Source organism: Athene cunicularia (genome assembly GCF_003259725.1).
Source record: "Athene cunicularia isolate RWA chromosome 1 unlocalized genomic scaffold, athCun1 chr1_part1, whole genome shotgun sequence".
NCBI classification, from domain to species: domain Eukaryota; kingdom Metazoa; phylum Chordata; class Aves; order Strigiformes; family Strigidae; genus Athene; species Athene cunicularia.
The window spans coordinates 9,532,331-9,547,540 of record NW_020799091.1 but is presented as its reverse complement, the minus strand read 5'-3'; the positions used below and the strand labels follow the sequence as shown (position 1 = coordinate 9,547,540).

General features: G+C 37.8%; 1 protein-coding gene across 12 annotated transcripts in view; it reads right to left on the bottom strand.

Annotated features, from left to right (window-relative positions):
- FAT3 (FAT atypical cadherin 3) overlaps positions 1–15,210 on the bottom strand; it is a 409,192-nt gene that overhangs the window by 124,970 nt on the left and 269,012 nt on the right. For all 12 annotated transcript variants that reach the window (XM_026843787.1, XM_026842179.1, XM_026845464.1 and 9 more), the window contains exon 4: positions 8,578–8,639. In XM_026843787.1, the coding sequence (XP_026699588.1) occupies positions 8,578–8,639 (62 nt within the window). The remainder of the gene's footprint in view (positions 1–8,577; positions 8,640–15,210) is intronic.

Below are 15,210 nucleotides of genomic sequence, written 5' to 3'. Positions count from 1 at the left end.
TTCTCTCATCCTGGGGATTATCAGGGATAACTTCAAGAAAATCATTGCTCCTGAAGCCAGACTAAGTGCACCACTCAGGGTAAGCAAAGGAACTCAACTAGCTCCCAGGATAATAAATAAGACTATTCCCTCTCTACAGTGACATCACAGGCATCTTAACATAATGCTAGTTAACCAAAGGGTCACTTTCTTGCACTACTTGACTTCACAACTGCATGATGTTCAAGTCCAGTGAGATGTGAGTTCGGTCCAGACAGTCAAGGAAATGCTGATACACCTCTGGGCTCCCAGGAGATGCTCAGGACCTTTCAGGGTCTGTAAATTGGATGTGCTTCCTGGCACAATTCCACCTTCTCTGTTCTGCCTTTAAAAGAGGTAGAAAATGCCTGATAAAACAGCACATGAAGCCTATGTGCTGAGTATCTCCTTCCATGCTTGCATGTGATGAGGTGCTTAAAGCCAAGACCTGCTGCTAGACTGCTGTGGGTTCACGAGGAAAATCCTACAAGAGGCATTTGATGCCCAGCATGAAAAAGCTGACAGCACTGTGCTTTGTGGATTTTCATTTTTTCATTTCATGACCCAGCAGTTCAGGTCAGTGATTCATGAAATCTGTAAAACAAGCTTCCTCCCCTCTGCAAACTCCAGATATATGCAAATCATTCTTTAACTAAGGCAAACCTCTAGGCAATCAGAAATGTCATTTTTCTAATGAGACACAAGAACTGTGGTAGACAGGTGTGTGTGAACCAAAGTCTTAGCCGTGGACAATGCTGCTCTTGCCACACTCTTCAAAATATGAATCTGCATCACTACTTACAAAATCATCTCTATCTTTATACTGGGCCAGCTTTTAATCTAAATGGCTAATAGGTGTTTAAACCTGGATTGTTCCCTGCCCATTTCTAGCAGACTCACTGTCTGGTGAAACATGATTTTGTGGAAAATATACTTGGGGCATCTGGGTGAATCTGTCATTGTATGTATCAATGAACTGGGAAAATCAAATCTCTTCCATGAGCTAAGAATTGACTAAATAATAAGCTGTGCTTTTTTAATTTTAATACCCAAATAAATTAACCCAAGCTTACAATACATCTATAAAAGGTCTATAAACTAATTTAATAATTTCTATAATTATCAAGTATTCATAACAAAAGTGCAAGGTTTTGCATATTGAGTTACAAAGATTTTTGATTTAAGAAGTTCATTAAACATAGAAAAAAGGACTGCTTTTCTTCATTGCTATTGGTATCCTGAATCAATAGAATGCATTAACCAAATAAATTTGGAAATATTTAATACTGGACTAAAATCCTGCCATGTGAAAACTTCCATATAGTATCAGATTAGCTGGATGGCTTAAGCACTCTCCAAGAGAGGCCAGAATCAGATACTTGGATATAAATGCTGCACTAATTGAGCTGTCAGTAGTGTGTTTATCCTTGACACCATCCTGGTGTTAGAATGTGCAAAACATTTTTAAGAGAAACAGTCTAATCTTGAGAGAGTTAAAAGAATTAGATGACTAGTATATAAAAAAAAAAAGAAGACTGAAATTAACCATAGGCACAAAACAAAAAGCAAACAAAGCATCCTTAGGTTTGACTTAAAGTCTACAAATTCTGTGTTAATGTCATAGACCTTCTTTGCACATTCAGTCTCTCAAGACTATTGGTATTTCACTGATTAACTGAAATGAGCTGAGGGTCATCACTACTCTTTGATATATGTGGACCCATTCTGGCCCCTTGCCTTTGGTATATATTATGTCAGAGTTGTGTGTACATTTCCCTTTGGCTACCTACATCTAACACAAAATATTAAGGAATTCAAATACAACACTCTCCTTTTTTTAAATTCTAACTTATTTTGCCCTATTATTATAATTTTGTGAAGAATTTTTTCTTATTTAATATGAAAGCAAAATTAAAATTCCACATGCATGAAGAAAAATGTTATTAAACTCAGTTTTCCCAATGCTTAGGCTTTGTCGTCTGTGTTACTTCTCAAGACGCTATCTAAAATAAAGGGACATCTGGGAGCTATTGAAATCTGCAATAATCAAAGAAAGGAGAATAATCTGTAAAAATGCCATGCCTTAATTATTTTGCAATTTAAAATTCCTGTTCATATCTCTTGCACAGAGGCCACTCAGTTAACAGCTGAACTAGTAATATTTTCAGTGACGCACTTGGTAATTCTTCATCTTATCAGATCACATTAGTTAGAGACAACAACCTAATCGAGGAGACCACTTATCACTGCAGACAGATGAATCATACCAGGACTTTTCCCATATTTTGCTGTGTAAGACTTTCTGCCTGAATACACATGAGATACAGGGTGCAATGTCATATGCAAATCTGTCTCTGAAAGGGAGTTTTAACCTCCGGTCATCTCCTGCATCTGGAAAGTTGTTGGCTACTTCTGAAAATAGCAACTTGATGGGAAAAAAAAATAATTGTGAGGGGAAAGGGAAGGGGGGCAGGTGGAGCCCATGCATCTCTACAAAGCTGGTGCAGAATAACAACTCCTGAAGAACACAGGGTGCAGGATGGAAATCTGCAGCGTGGGATGAGTGAGCTCAGCATGTGCCTTCTATGCTGAGAACTCGGGTCTCTGCTAGATCCACCACCACACCGACCTGTCCCACAGGCAACTTCACCCTCTGCTGATAAACCCATGGAGAGGTAATATGAGATGAACATGGTTGTAATTTTTTTTTTAGAACTGTTTCTTTTCTTCCCTTTCTTTTCTTTTAAACCTTTCTTTTCTTTTTTCCTTTTTGATTTACCTCCAACTCTGAGGTTGACAATCAAGTTCAATATGTCACCATTCAAATTGGACATGATACAGCTTTCATTATCTTTTTAGAAAGTTGCCTCTGCATACCTACTGTTCCACTAAAAATCCTTTCATGTGTCCTCAAAATAATAAAAATAATTCTCTTATTTCCAGCAAGGACAGGCAGTAATGATTTTTAAACTCAAGCTGCAAATAAGAGGCTGTTTACCTACTTTTTAATTTCCCTTGCATCATGTGATAGGCTTTAATGTTAAAAAGGGAAAGGCATGTTCCTTTGGAGCCATTTAAACCTCAGACAAAATGTTCAATCAGACACACTGCCTCATTTTTACCCCATCACCAACATGTCACCAAGAAAAAATGCAGCTTTCTCTGCCAAATGTGGGCAATGCTAAAGATCCATGAAACAAATGCTTACACAGATCCATAATCCAGGGTTTAAGCAATCAGTGTTCTGTACATATTCAGCTACATAAACCAAATGAACTTCAGCTTTTGTACCTCTCCTGTAAAAATACACATGAGCATGTTGCCACACAGCTGCCTACATTCTTCAAAATTCACTGCAGTTACTCTCAAAGGACCACTGACTCCAGGCATCACCACTAGCAAAGGCTACAGCCTAACTGAATAGGCTCAAGAGCAAAACAAGTTAAATCTGTGAAGTTCTTGAGTGGGAGATGCTAGAGGAAAAGAGGAGGATGGCAGAGAACACAGCACTGGTCCAACACTGAACCACCAGTGTGGTGTCTGTGGGAAGAACTGAGAGGGACTGCTATTTTAAAATGCTGCTTTTCAAGATTTTAAACCCACTCTTCCCCTGCAAACTGTGGCAATAATGTTTCCAGCAGCAACGTCCCCTGTGACATTCCAGACCAAATTCCAAGTGGAATAAAATCATAGTTCCCTCCATCAAAATTCTCCTCACCACTGTGACTTCCCATTAAATGAGTGGAAATTTGAATTCTTTCTAGAAGGCTACAATTACAGCAGATTATTATGCTTCCCTCTAATTACTGCATATAAATACATACCATGTAACAGAGTTTATTGTACCCTGTTAGTGTACTTACAGTAAATAGAAACCAATATGTTTCATTCAGCCCATGTATTTTGACACTCACATCAGATTTACCAATTTATCTTCATTACAACCCCTTGCACTGTTACTGACATCCTTCTCAGAGCTACACTCAAGCATCACAGCAGGAAGATTGATGAAGCTTGTATATACTGATTTGCGACAAAAGTAAGGCTCTTGAGAGGAACTGTTACTATTCTGATAGCACTAAGTTGGCTAAAAATTAGCTGCACTAAGCCAACACGCTGCTCCCACTTCTCCTCCTCATTAATTATGGTACATGACTCGGACCTTGAAAGGCTAATGCTGTTGTAATGGTATTTTTAAACCTATTGTCTTCAGTTGCTTTATCACTCTTGGAGAGATTTAAAGTTCTGACCATGCTTATTAGCAACTATTTTTTTTTCTTAAGAGAGGCTGAGACAAGTTTTCCACCATGATAAACGTTAAAAGATAATTTCTGAATGAATCTACAGTGGTAAATTTAAACATAAATTGGAGGAACACAGAGAGATAACTATAGATACAACTTTCAAAACTGGCTAAATAACTTAAGAGCCTGCACCACAAACCCTCATCAAGGAATGATTAAATAGCTTCAGCAGTTTAAAAGCACCAACTTACTCTGTAGTGTTATCAAGAGGATGAAGAGGTCATCTCTCACTACAGATAATTTATCCCCCCAAACATAAAGTTTCAAAGACTTGCTAGAATTCCACACTGAAGCCTGAAAGTCTTATGGCTCATTCTTTGCTAAATGCAGGTCTAGCAATTCCCAGCAAACCAAACCCCCCAGCAGCGGGTGCATTTTGCAGAGACTTTCCATGTTGGAGGCGTAAGTAACCCAGCACGTGCAACAGCACGTTCAGAAACTGCTCAGGGTGAGAAAGCGTGTGCTCGAATCCACTTTCTGGGCTGGATGCTCAAGTCAATGAACTGTAGCCTGGATTCAACAATCCTCTCCCATCAAGATGCACATGTACACTGTAAAGCAGACCAGGAATTACTCATATTCTGGACATCTCAAAATCAGGTGACACAACACAAAGATGCAGATCCCACATGACATGGTTTAATTTTTACACTTATTATTGGACCTCCACCACTCCAGCAGCTGTTTGCATGAAATCACATAGCAAAATCACCGGAGTTTGTAAAGCTGTCAGACCAGGAATAGGCTGCATCCACAAATAATGTGGGGAGAAAAAGCAGCCAGACTATTTGCTGTGTTTTTCCATAGCTCAAACTAATATTCTCCACTTCTAGCTGCTTCTTTTTAGTAAATTAGCATCATATGAAAGCAGAGAGACTTAAGTGTTAACACAGAAATTACTAGAAGACGACACATACCCCAAGGAAGAAGGAGTGAAAGAAGGAAAGCAGAGGATGATGTGTCCAATTATTGAAGGAGATCACCCAACACCTGCAATTGCACCTCAGTGGGAAATACATTGCTGTTTTCATTTACTTGCAAAGCAGGTAACTCTCAGAATTACCTTTCTTGTTTCAGATGGATATTTAAATACTTCATCCCAACTACAGAACCTTTAAGGAAGTCTGTGAAATAAAACAAATGCTTTTGGTTTGCTTCGTGTGAAAAAGTAATATAATCAAGTGGTCATTTTCCTCCTATTTTAGGCAGAACCCATATTAAGAATCCACTAAAGCAAGAGACCATCATGTATAAATCCAGTGACATCCAATTTAAACATAGGCAGAGAAATTCTACCTGATAACAAGCACTGAATGAAAACCTGCAGCTTTGCAAGACATTACAAATGTGTCAAAAAAAATTAAGCCCTCAACTTGGGAGCTGTAAAAACCAGCATTGACAATGCCACAATCAATGACCAATCTGGGAGAAGAAATAAATTTTTTTTTTTCTCCTCCCAAAAAGCCCAAACCAAAAAAACCACCTCCCCAAACAACATCACCAAAACGAACAAACAAATCTCAATTATTATAAAGGGGAGTCTATTTCTGACTTCCTCATGCATCTTTTAATGCAGGGTCGAGACATGTTTCTACGCTCACTTTGGCACATACACTTGCAAGTGCAAGTGCTGTGACAGCCGCCTCGGGTACCACTGAAAATGTCTCATGGACACAGGTCCATATGTCCAAAGAAGATAATTAAAGGGGAAGGAAGGAGAGATGCATGGCTAACTGGGGCTCAGTACTTTGCAACAGACTTCTTACGTACTTATGAGGAGAGTCACTTAGATGCACCTTTCCTAAGCACTGCAGACTTAAAACCACCTACCCAGTCCTCACGGGCAGTTCATGTTTCCTCTGATACAGACAGGGACAGACAAGTCCAGAAGAGCCACCCTAAGCCATCACAGGGAGCAGTCTGGAGATGAGCACTGGCACTACACACAATTACGATGAATAACTTGTGCCCTATTATTTTACCTCATTTTCTTAACAACTTTTGTGAAAGAGCGGAAATATTGCTAGCAGTCGCATTTGCTCAGTAAGTACTGCCCGGTATGTGTATAGTGTCCCTGTCAAACTCAAGTAGGGAAAAGACAGGCTTATTAAAAATAATTAAAAAGTTGTATCTAGAAAAGTTTTTTACTGCCTCACACATGCACTGGGCAAAGGGGAGAAAGGGTTGCCAGGTCAAGCATTAATCAGAGCTTTTCAAAGGGAGCCAAGTTTGCTCTCCTTTATGCCAGACAGACTACTGGAAGGAGGGTATGAAATGAAGCCGGAAGGAAAGGACTGTACTACTGGGAGACCATGGTTGTTTCGGCAATTAAGGCCTCCCCAGGGGGTTAATTACACACAGAGACAGCCAGGCATTTTAGAAAACGTTTTCTGAGTGTGCCACAAGACCGAGCACAGCTTGGCCAGCCTGGCTCCAGATCCCCAGCAGCTTATTTGTCCCGATCCCCAGGAACGCACCTCCCAAGAGGCAGTGACGGTTCATCGGTAGCTCAGAGGGTCGATTTGGCCATCGGGGCCATGTCCCGCCAGAGACCAATCCCCTTTCCCACGCACTGTTCCAGGTGTGCTTTACAACACTGTTGTCCTCTCCCCACTCCTCCAGGACACCCTGCTCAGGTGTCTCTTTTCTCTGTAGCCTGCCACCCACTTCGCTCCCCATTCACAAGCCTTGAAGCACCCTATGACACCAACTTCCCTCCAGTGCATCTTCAGTCCTCAAAATCTTGCAGATAATTATTTTTTCAAATGAGATAAAATTCAGGGGAAGGAATATATTAACTTGCATTGATGACTGAAGCCTAATTCCTATAAGTAATTAGTTTTTTCTTTTTGCTGTTAATAATAACACTTCCCCATCTGTGTGGAAATCCTCTGGAAAATGTAAATTTGGCATGTTTTACTGAGGTCTCTGAGGCAAACACATAAATGCAAAAGAGACTTACAGACCCAAGATTCTCATCAATAGATATATTTTTAAATTACTGCCAATTTCATTGTTTGTGATCTTCTGTGACAGTATAAACTGGAAACTTGCAGTTATTGGAACACTATTATTTTGCTAACTTTCCAACTTGATAAATCCTAAAAAGGGGAAAATCCTTTTATTTCCCTCCATTTATTTATGGCCTGGAATGCATAAGCATCTACAGTGAATTATGATTAAAAAACCCCAAACTTGTACAGTAATAAATGAGCCCTTCTCTCCCATGTTCTGCAGTAAAATAATTTGTGATTATTTCAAGGGACTCAATCAGACTAACATAAATAGAAATAACCATGGAATATGCAGAAGTATATTTGACTATTTTGCTGCCAGATAGTGATTGCATTGGGAACTATTTTGTCCAGATGTTTTTTAACTTGCATGGATTTGAAGAGAATTTCCTAAAATACATAGTAGGAATGACTGATTATGTGAGACAATATGGTGCTTTTTTACTTGTACCAACATGAAACAAGAATTCCTAATTTCACAGAGAAAAGAGAACATTCAAGGATCTTCTACCCAAAGGAAAAAACAAAAACCAAAACCAACCCACAGCATGGTATACAGTAATGTGAAAAAAACCACATGTTGTAAAACCAGTAGTTTACAAGTATATCACTCCATATGCAACATATGTGAGCTAAATATAAAGACAAACATTCACCTAATGGCCAAGGGAATGGTTTAGACAGTCTTATTATAAGAGATCAATTTTTAACTTGAAAATTGTCGTTGATAGTTCCAATAAGTGAAAGCCAAGAAATTTATTCACTGTTTCTGATAATGCAGTGAATGTGTGAAAGGTCAAAGTTTGCTTTCATCCAAAAGAATAGTTTGTATGTTAGATCTGAGGTACATAACTTTAAATGTGTTTAACCTGAAGGGTTGGGGTGATTCCTCCCATTAAATAAATAAATAAATAAATAAATAAATAAATAAATAAATAAATAAATAAATAATTTTGCTCTGGATATTCTAAACTTCTGTCACAAATAAAATTTAAAGGCTATAATAAAAGATTTAACTGAAGCAGATTAGAAGTGGAAAACAAATGTTGTGATATTCGTTCAATTTTTGCCTGTGCTTGTGAATTGCAATTTGTTCTGTATAATCAGGCAATTCTCAGCTTTGTACAAGTCTGTCAAACATTGAGAGAAGGGAGTATACCACTCTCCTGGAACAGGAAGGAGTGATTTTAAACTACTATAATCAGTTAACCTTTTAACATATATTTTCCACTTAATCTTACCTCCAAAAAATGCTCTGCTTGCTGTTCCCGATCCAATTTTCTTGATGTTGTTGTAATCAGACCTGTGAAAAAAGGATGATATTTGATTGTCAATACCTGTTGAAAAATATATGTCTCTATCGACCAGAAGAAATAAATTCATTTTTCAAGCACTCAAAGGGAAAAAAAAAATCTATTTGAAGCTATATCAGACACAGATTTCTTGACATCTGTCAAGCAGTTTCTTTCTTGGTGCAGCCATTATTACTTTCTGACTAACAATGAATCTTTAAAGAAAAATGCTGTGAGAAAAGTAACTGAAAAACAGTTTGCTGTGCATCTACAGTTAACATGCCACATTTACTACAGTGAATAAAAAATACTTACTAAAGAATCACTATTTATCTTATGATTAAGTGCTTCAATGAATCATTTGCATTTGACTGAAAACCTTCCGTAAAAAACCTCATTACAGATTTCAGGGGACTCAAACAATTAATGGGATAGGATGCTGATTACTTCCACGCCAAGAATACTTGACAAAGAAGGTTATTTCTGTAATAACTACTTGTATACATAATGATTTCCAAATGCAATCATTCTAATGCATTAAAGGTTTTGTACTACAATTTCATCAATTTGTTCCATGCTCAAATTGAGTCTTTAAAATAAAGTACCCTTTTACATGAGGATGATCAAGATATCTTTTTGTTTAAAGCTTTTCACTTTCACAAATTATTAACCTCTTGTGAGATTTATAACAAGGAAAGAAAATGAAACACTCTCAAAGTTCCCTGAAGAAAAGCGATACATATCTTCTATGAACATAACTTAGTTTTTTTTGTTTTGTTCTCACTAGAGACTTGAGTTTTGTTCTCACTAGAGACATTTCTTTGAATAGGAAAATCCATCATGTGCTTGTTTTGTGATAGATTCCGACAAGCATAAGGGGACCAACTCTTCCTAGAGATAAAGCTGGTTTTGGAGACAATGCCAGTGGACAAATTCGTTCTCAAGAATTCCTCATCTCTAAGATTACCAAGGGAGACAAGAAAATAAATCTCCCTGGATTACGTATTATTGTTATTTATTTAATCAGACCAGCCAAACATCTAAACACAAATCCATGATGACCCTAAACTCTTCAAAATAACCATCAGTATCATGTCTACATAACACCTGTAGTGTCAGAAAGCCTCTACAGTTCCTCATACACTGCCACCTTCTCCTTGGAGGAATGAGAAGGGGGGAAATATTACTTGAGGTAATGGGATAAAATGAACAAAGGGAAGTTCACTCTGCTTTTCGCATTTCAGACTTGCTACAAGATCTCTTAGACCACAGAAGTGGCACCCAAGGGCACGTCAGAGAAACCAGAGTGGATCATTACAATTACATGGAAGAACCTGGTGCTGACAAAAGGCTGAAAAACCAAAACAACTGGCATTGCTTGCATTAAGCAATTGTTAGTATTCAGACATCTACTCACTGCATGAGTTTAAACAGACATGACAGCATGGATGACAAATTAGTTGTCATTCACAAAAGATCCCCCCATGTCTAGAGAGAATGCAAAGATAAAGGGAAGAAGCTCTAGTTATGAAATAAGTTCATCCCCAATAAATTGATAAAGTAAAAATTTCAAATTTGAAATAACCCTCTATCACATGCATACATGGTCACTATGGATAATTATCAAGCACAACCTCACCATGGTAAGGAATATGATCTTTTTTATATCATCTTCCACCTTCTTCCTTCCTAATGTATCACCATGAACTCCACCTACTTTTGAAACAAGGAATGTCTAGCTGTAAATTATAGAAGGTCTGTGTCCTCATCATCTTCCTCAGGCCGATGAATTCACACTTCTTTCGAATAGCTAATACCAATAGCTAATATCTGAAATTGACTATCACTCTCAGAATGAACAGTACTTCTTTCACCGTAAAACTAAAACTACCACTGCTTCTACTACACCACCACCACCACCACTACTACTACTACTACTACCACTACTGCCACCACTGCTCCTCCTCACAATACTACTGTTATCACTAAAGTGGGGATTTTTTTCGTTTGCCTTTTCTCAGTGTAGAGCCTTATGGACTGCAATAATGGTCAGAGTGCCTTCAGACTTGAATTTCCTTCTAAAAGAGCTGTATGAACATATGGCAAGTCTGTATGACAGAACCGCCTATATTTTAAATGTAGCAGTTCTTAACAGATTTAGCAGCCAGACTTAACAGCCAGTCCTAAAGGGCAGGTAACCAGACCATCATCATCAGTTCTGCAGACCTGATCCTGAAGTATGGTGCTAGTACAACTGGTTGTTTATGCTTTAAAGACATCTCTACAACTGCTAGTTCTGGGCAGTTTCATTAGGCTCGTAAATACACTATAGAAATAATTGGTCATTTGTGTGTGCAGTCGGGGCATCTAGCTTCCATTCCTGTTCTCTGGGGAACTCTCCCATCCAACACTCATGGTGGCCGCATTGCAGTCTCCTGGTTACTCACTTTCACATACATTCCCAAAGTCACCAATAGATCACACTACACAATACTATTTAAAATATGACTACACATAAAATCAGATCTCATCTACTTGATGTTTATTTAACTATGTTCACATGTAAGTACGGATGTTAATCTGGTCCTTTCAGATTGTAAAACTGTATTTCAAGAAATTCTGTTTAAGACCAATCATCAAAACTGAAAAAAGATAAATAAATTCCAGTTATGTCTAAGACTACCCACAGCTTTACCACTCCAGTCTCATATAAATTAATTTCATGGGGTTTATGAAAAGCTTGCTTTGTCACTCCCCCCTGTATTCAGTACTCTATGCCACAGCTACATAATAATAGTAATATTTAGCAGGATGTAGAACTTTATTTTTGAGATACAGGGGCAACTGAAAGAAACTTGGCTTTGCACAAGACAATATATCCCAGTTTTAGTTCTCTAACTGTATTAAATTGTCATACTCTCTTATGGTGTAAAGGCATTATCTAAAGAAAATAACTCACAGAGAAAAAGAAACCCAAAGAAATTATGTTAGGCTGTACTGCTAGTTATGATATAAAATCACAGGGGGACAATAATAAAAAATGACCCTTCCTTTTTTTCCCATCTTCAATATGTGCCATAGCTCTTCTAGACACAGACATCTGGCCAACTGTCCAAAGACAGCTGGGAAATATAGCACACATTTATCACAAAATAGTCAAAAACACTAACAAGCTTCAAAAGTCATAGCACACCTCTCTAATGGTTTCTTTCAGATTTCCAGGGAAACATCACAGTCCTGCTAAGGGCAGGAGGTATTTGTAACTGTGATGATTCTTTAAGAACATCCATGAAAGTGAAGAGGAAAACTGGATCCAATAGAAAAGTTATTTACAATAAAACCATCAGCTCACAAGCAAGGGTATATGATTCTGTTCCCAGTTTTTCATAGTTTTCTCTGACTTTCTGAGTTAAAAAATCTCTCTGTGCGTCCCAGCACATCTGTTCCTCAGACCATATGTATTAACTGGTTTGTGAAACTCTAAAACATTGCTTGACCCAATATTTCAGCTTGGAGATAACTATATTTTCTTATGTAACTTGCTTTTCTACAATACCTGTTACTTTCGCTATTGGAGTACTTTACCCACCCTAACAAATGAACGCTTATTGTTCTCCTCCCGTTAAAGAGTTTGGAAATGCTGGATGGTGAAGAAGCTCACCCCACACGTGTCCCATTATACTGCGGGACACGGTGACAAGTCCCAGTTGACACCGACTGGGGAACAGCCTTCTGACACCTCACTGTACGCTGGACAGAATCATCATCCGTTTCTGCATCATTCCCCTCTAAAAGGTAACTCACCATGTGGACAGAGAAGAAATAGCAGTGTCCTTCACCATCATTTTATAATCTGGATGGGAGAACCAGAGGTTTGGGGTGGGCAACAAAGCAGACCTGCCTTATAGCTTTGGTGCAGCCATAGTCACACAGAAGAAAGAACAGGACCAAGACTACGAAATCCTGACAACCAATGTATCAGTCAATACAATCTTCAGTCAATGCATCATGTTGGAAACAAATCACCAGTTTTTATGGTTGAGACGTGCGATCAAGTACGAGCAACACTTAGCACTGATGCTTGGGATAATGCTTTCAGTACATCACATGTAAAGTGAAAAAAAGAAAAAGGGTCAGTGAAAGAGATTAAAACTTACATGAGTTACTTCACATTTGCAATGAATGAAACATGCAGTTACTATGCAGATGAGGAAACCTAACTTATTAGCAAATGGTAATTTGATCATAGGTCTGATATCTTAGAATTAATACCAGGTATGTGTGTGGATGCATGTGTGTGTGTGTGTGTGTGTGTGTGTGTGTGTGTATAGATGATTGAAGATGACATAAAATCCAGAATAGTTATGAACTCAACAGTATGACTAATGATTTATTATTTTTTCTTAGAAAACTACATCTTTATTAATAATAAAGCCAGCAAACCTGAAAGAAAGAGCAGCAGCTTGTTGGTTCTATTGTGTCAGTTAAGGTACGCTTTGTTATTCAAAAGTGGTATAATGTTCTGTCTCAGACCGAGTCTTCTGTGAAATACTGTATTTTTTTGAACAGTAGTTCTGCTTGGATGCCTAAACATGTGGCTATGCTAAATGTCTGTATCTGAGGAGTACGCGAAAGTACACGTCATGCTCTGATGATATGCAGCTAATAGGCTCAATCTCGCACAATTTTACTGCAGTCAAAAAAGCTGTGTAAATTTATGCTAGCTAAGAATCTCTCTCAAATGAATGTAACCTTCGCAATTTTAGTTTTGGTCAAGAATACATGAAAAAGCACAGAAAATATTAACTTATTTAACACAAACAAAGCAAGGCAAACAAATTTATATTAAAATATAACTTGAGGACAACATCTTTCATTTCAAAAAGCTCACTAATTATATTTCCACTTGCTTGTCCAGATTATTCCTTCCTCGGGAGATTGTGATACTGCCATGCCATCCTACCAGAGCTCCAAAATTTAATTACATTCTGACATTTTTGCCAATCTTTATAAAAGTTTGTTTTGTACACAACTGGAAATATAGATATGTTTTATAGGATGCTCTAAAGCTAACAGAGATACTTATGTTTATGTTTGTTTCTATTATTAACTTGACAAGAAATGTGGCCTAATATGCAAGCAAGGTGAGACTCAAGAAATGCAAGCAGAGAAAAAGCAAATAGTGACTTTTCAAATCTCAGGCGAATTTGATGCTGATCAAAGCGAAGGTGACAGCTGAAAATGAGGGAAATAACGCCAAAACTGCACTAGCCCAAACTGTCATCTGAGGATTGTGTATTTATTGGACACACTATTTTATAAATTCCATAAACAATCAGCTAGTCAGCCAGAGTAGACCATGCACATAACCCTTAATTTATATGCTGGAAAAGTTAAGCGTTCCTTTGTTTTCTTAACTCTTTCTGTTCTGGAGCACTCAAGGCATGTCCTACCTTTGTTCCTGGAGTCAGGAAGGGTGATGGCACCTGGACGAAGGCAAACCTGCCTGCTAACTCTGCCTTCAATGCTTTAATTAGAGCAGTCAATTGCCAGTTAGGATTTTACAGCTGAATAATCCATGCTCTGCCTTCAGTTAGCTCTCTTGCTGCACAGAATGGTCTTCGTACAAATAAAACCTCTGCGTGTCTGTGTATGCTTAAGTCAATAGGCCATGATATATAAATACATGCATATATATTGTATATACAGTCAAATATTTGAGTGTGTGTATGTATGTGTGTGACATTTTACATATACCAGCGAATGTTAAAAATTATCCTAACATACACATATTTACATAAGTATATTTAGCTCTGAGGTTTATCAATGTTCATTCTTTCTATATATATGCATTATTTGAAATATCTGTGTTAGAAACAAATTATTTCATGGACTTAGAGAGTTATAGAAGAAAAATTCACCAATGCAAAGGTTATGGCAGAGGAAATCTCTAAGCACCATATAGCTTGAACAGTAACACACAGAGGGAAACACTGTTGTGGATTTGCTTCTTCTCTATGCGTTCAGATCAGCCCATGAATGTAGGTGTGATCGTGAACTAAACTGACCTTTGGCTTAGGAGAAATTCACATATTTTTCAATACTATGGCACTTAGGAACAAAAAATCAGTTCGCCACAGGCTATTTTCTAACACAGATTGAATTTCCCTAATATCACTATGAAGCCAAGGAGAGTTCACTACCCTTCTCCCTACAAAACTAAATTATTTTCATTCACCCTGTGGATGGATAACTTACCTGAGCTGTTTCCTGAAGTACTGCTTAAGAGCTAACAAAATCTGGTATGGAGAGACAGCATACTCTACTGCTGTCTCAGGAAGTGTTACAAATGTTATGGTATAAAGACTAAATTTAAAAAAAATGACATTTTAAAGAACTCTTTTATTAATTTCTTATTTCCAAACTTTGTTTAGATGAAACATTAAAAGAGTGTATGACAGGTAACAAGCAGGCTAAAGTAGAAGCAGCCCAATATGTTCCTCTATTTTAAGCTGAAGGCAGAGTGACTTCATAGAGTTAGGAAGTAGATTAGGAAAGCAATGTCTTCTCCTCTCCGGGCAA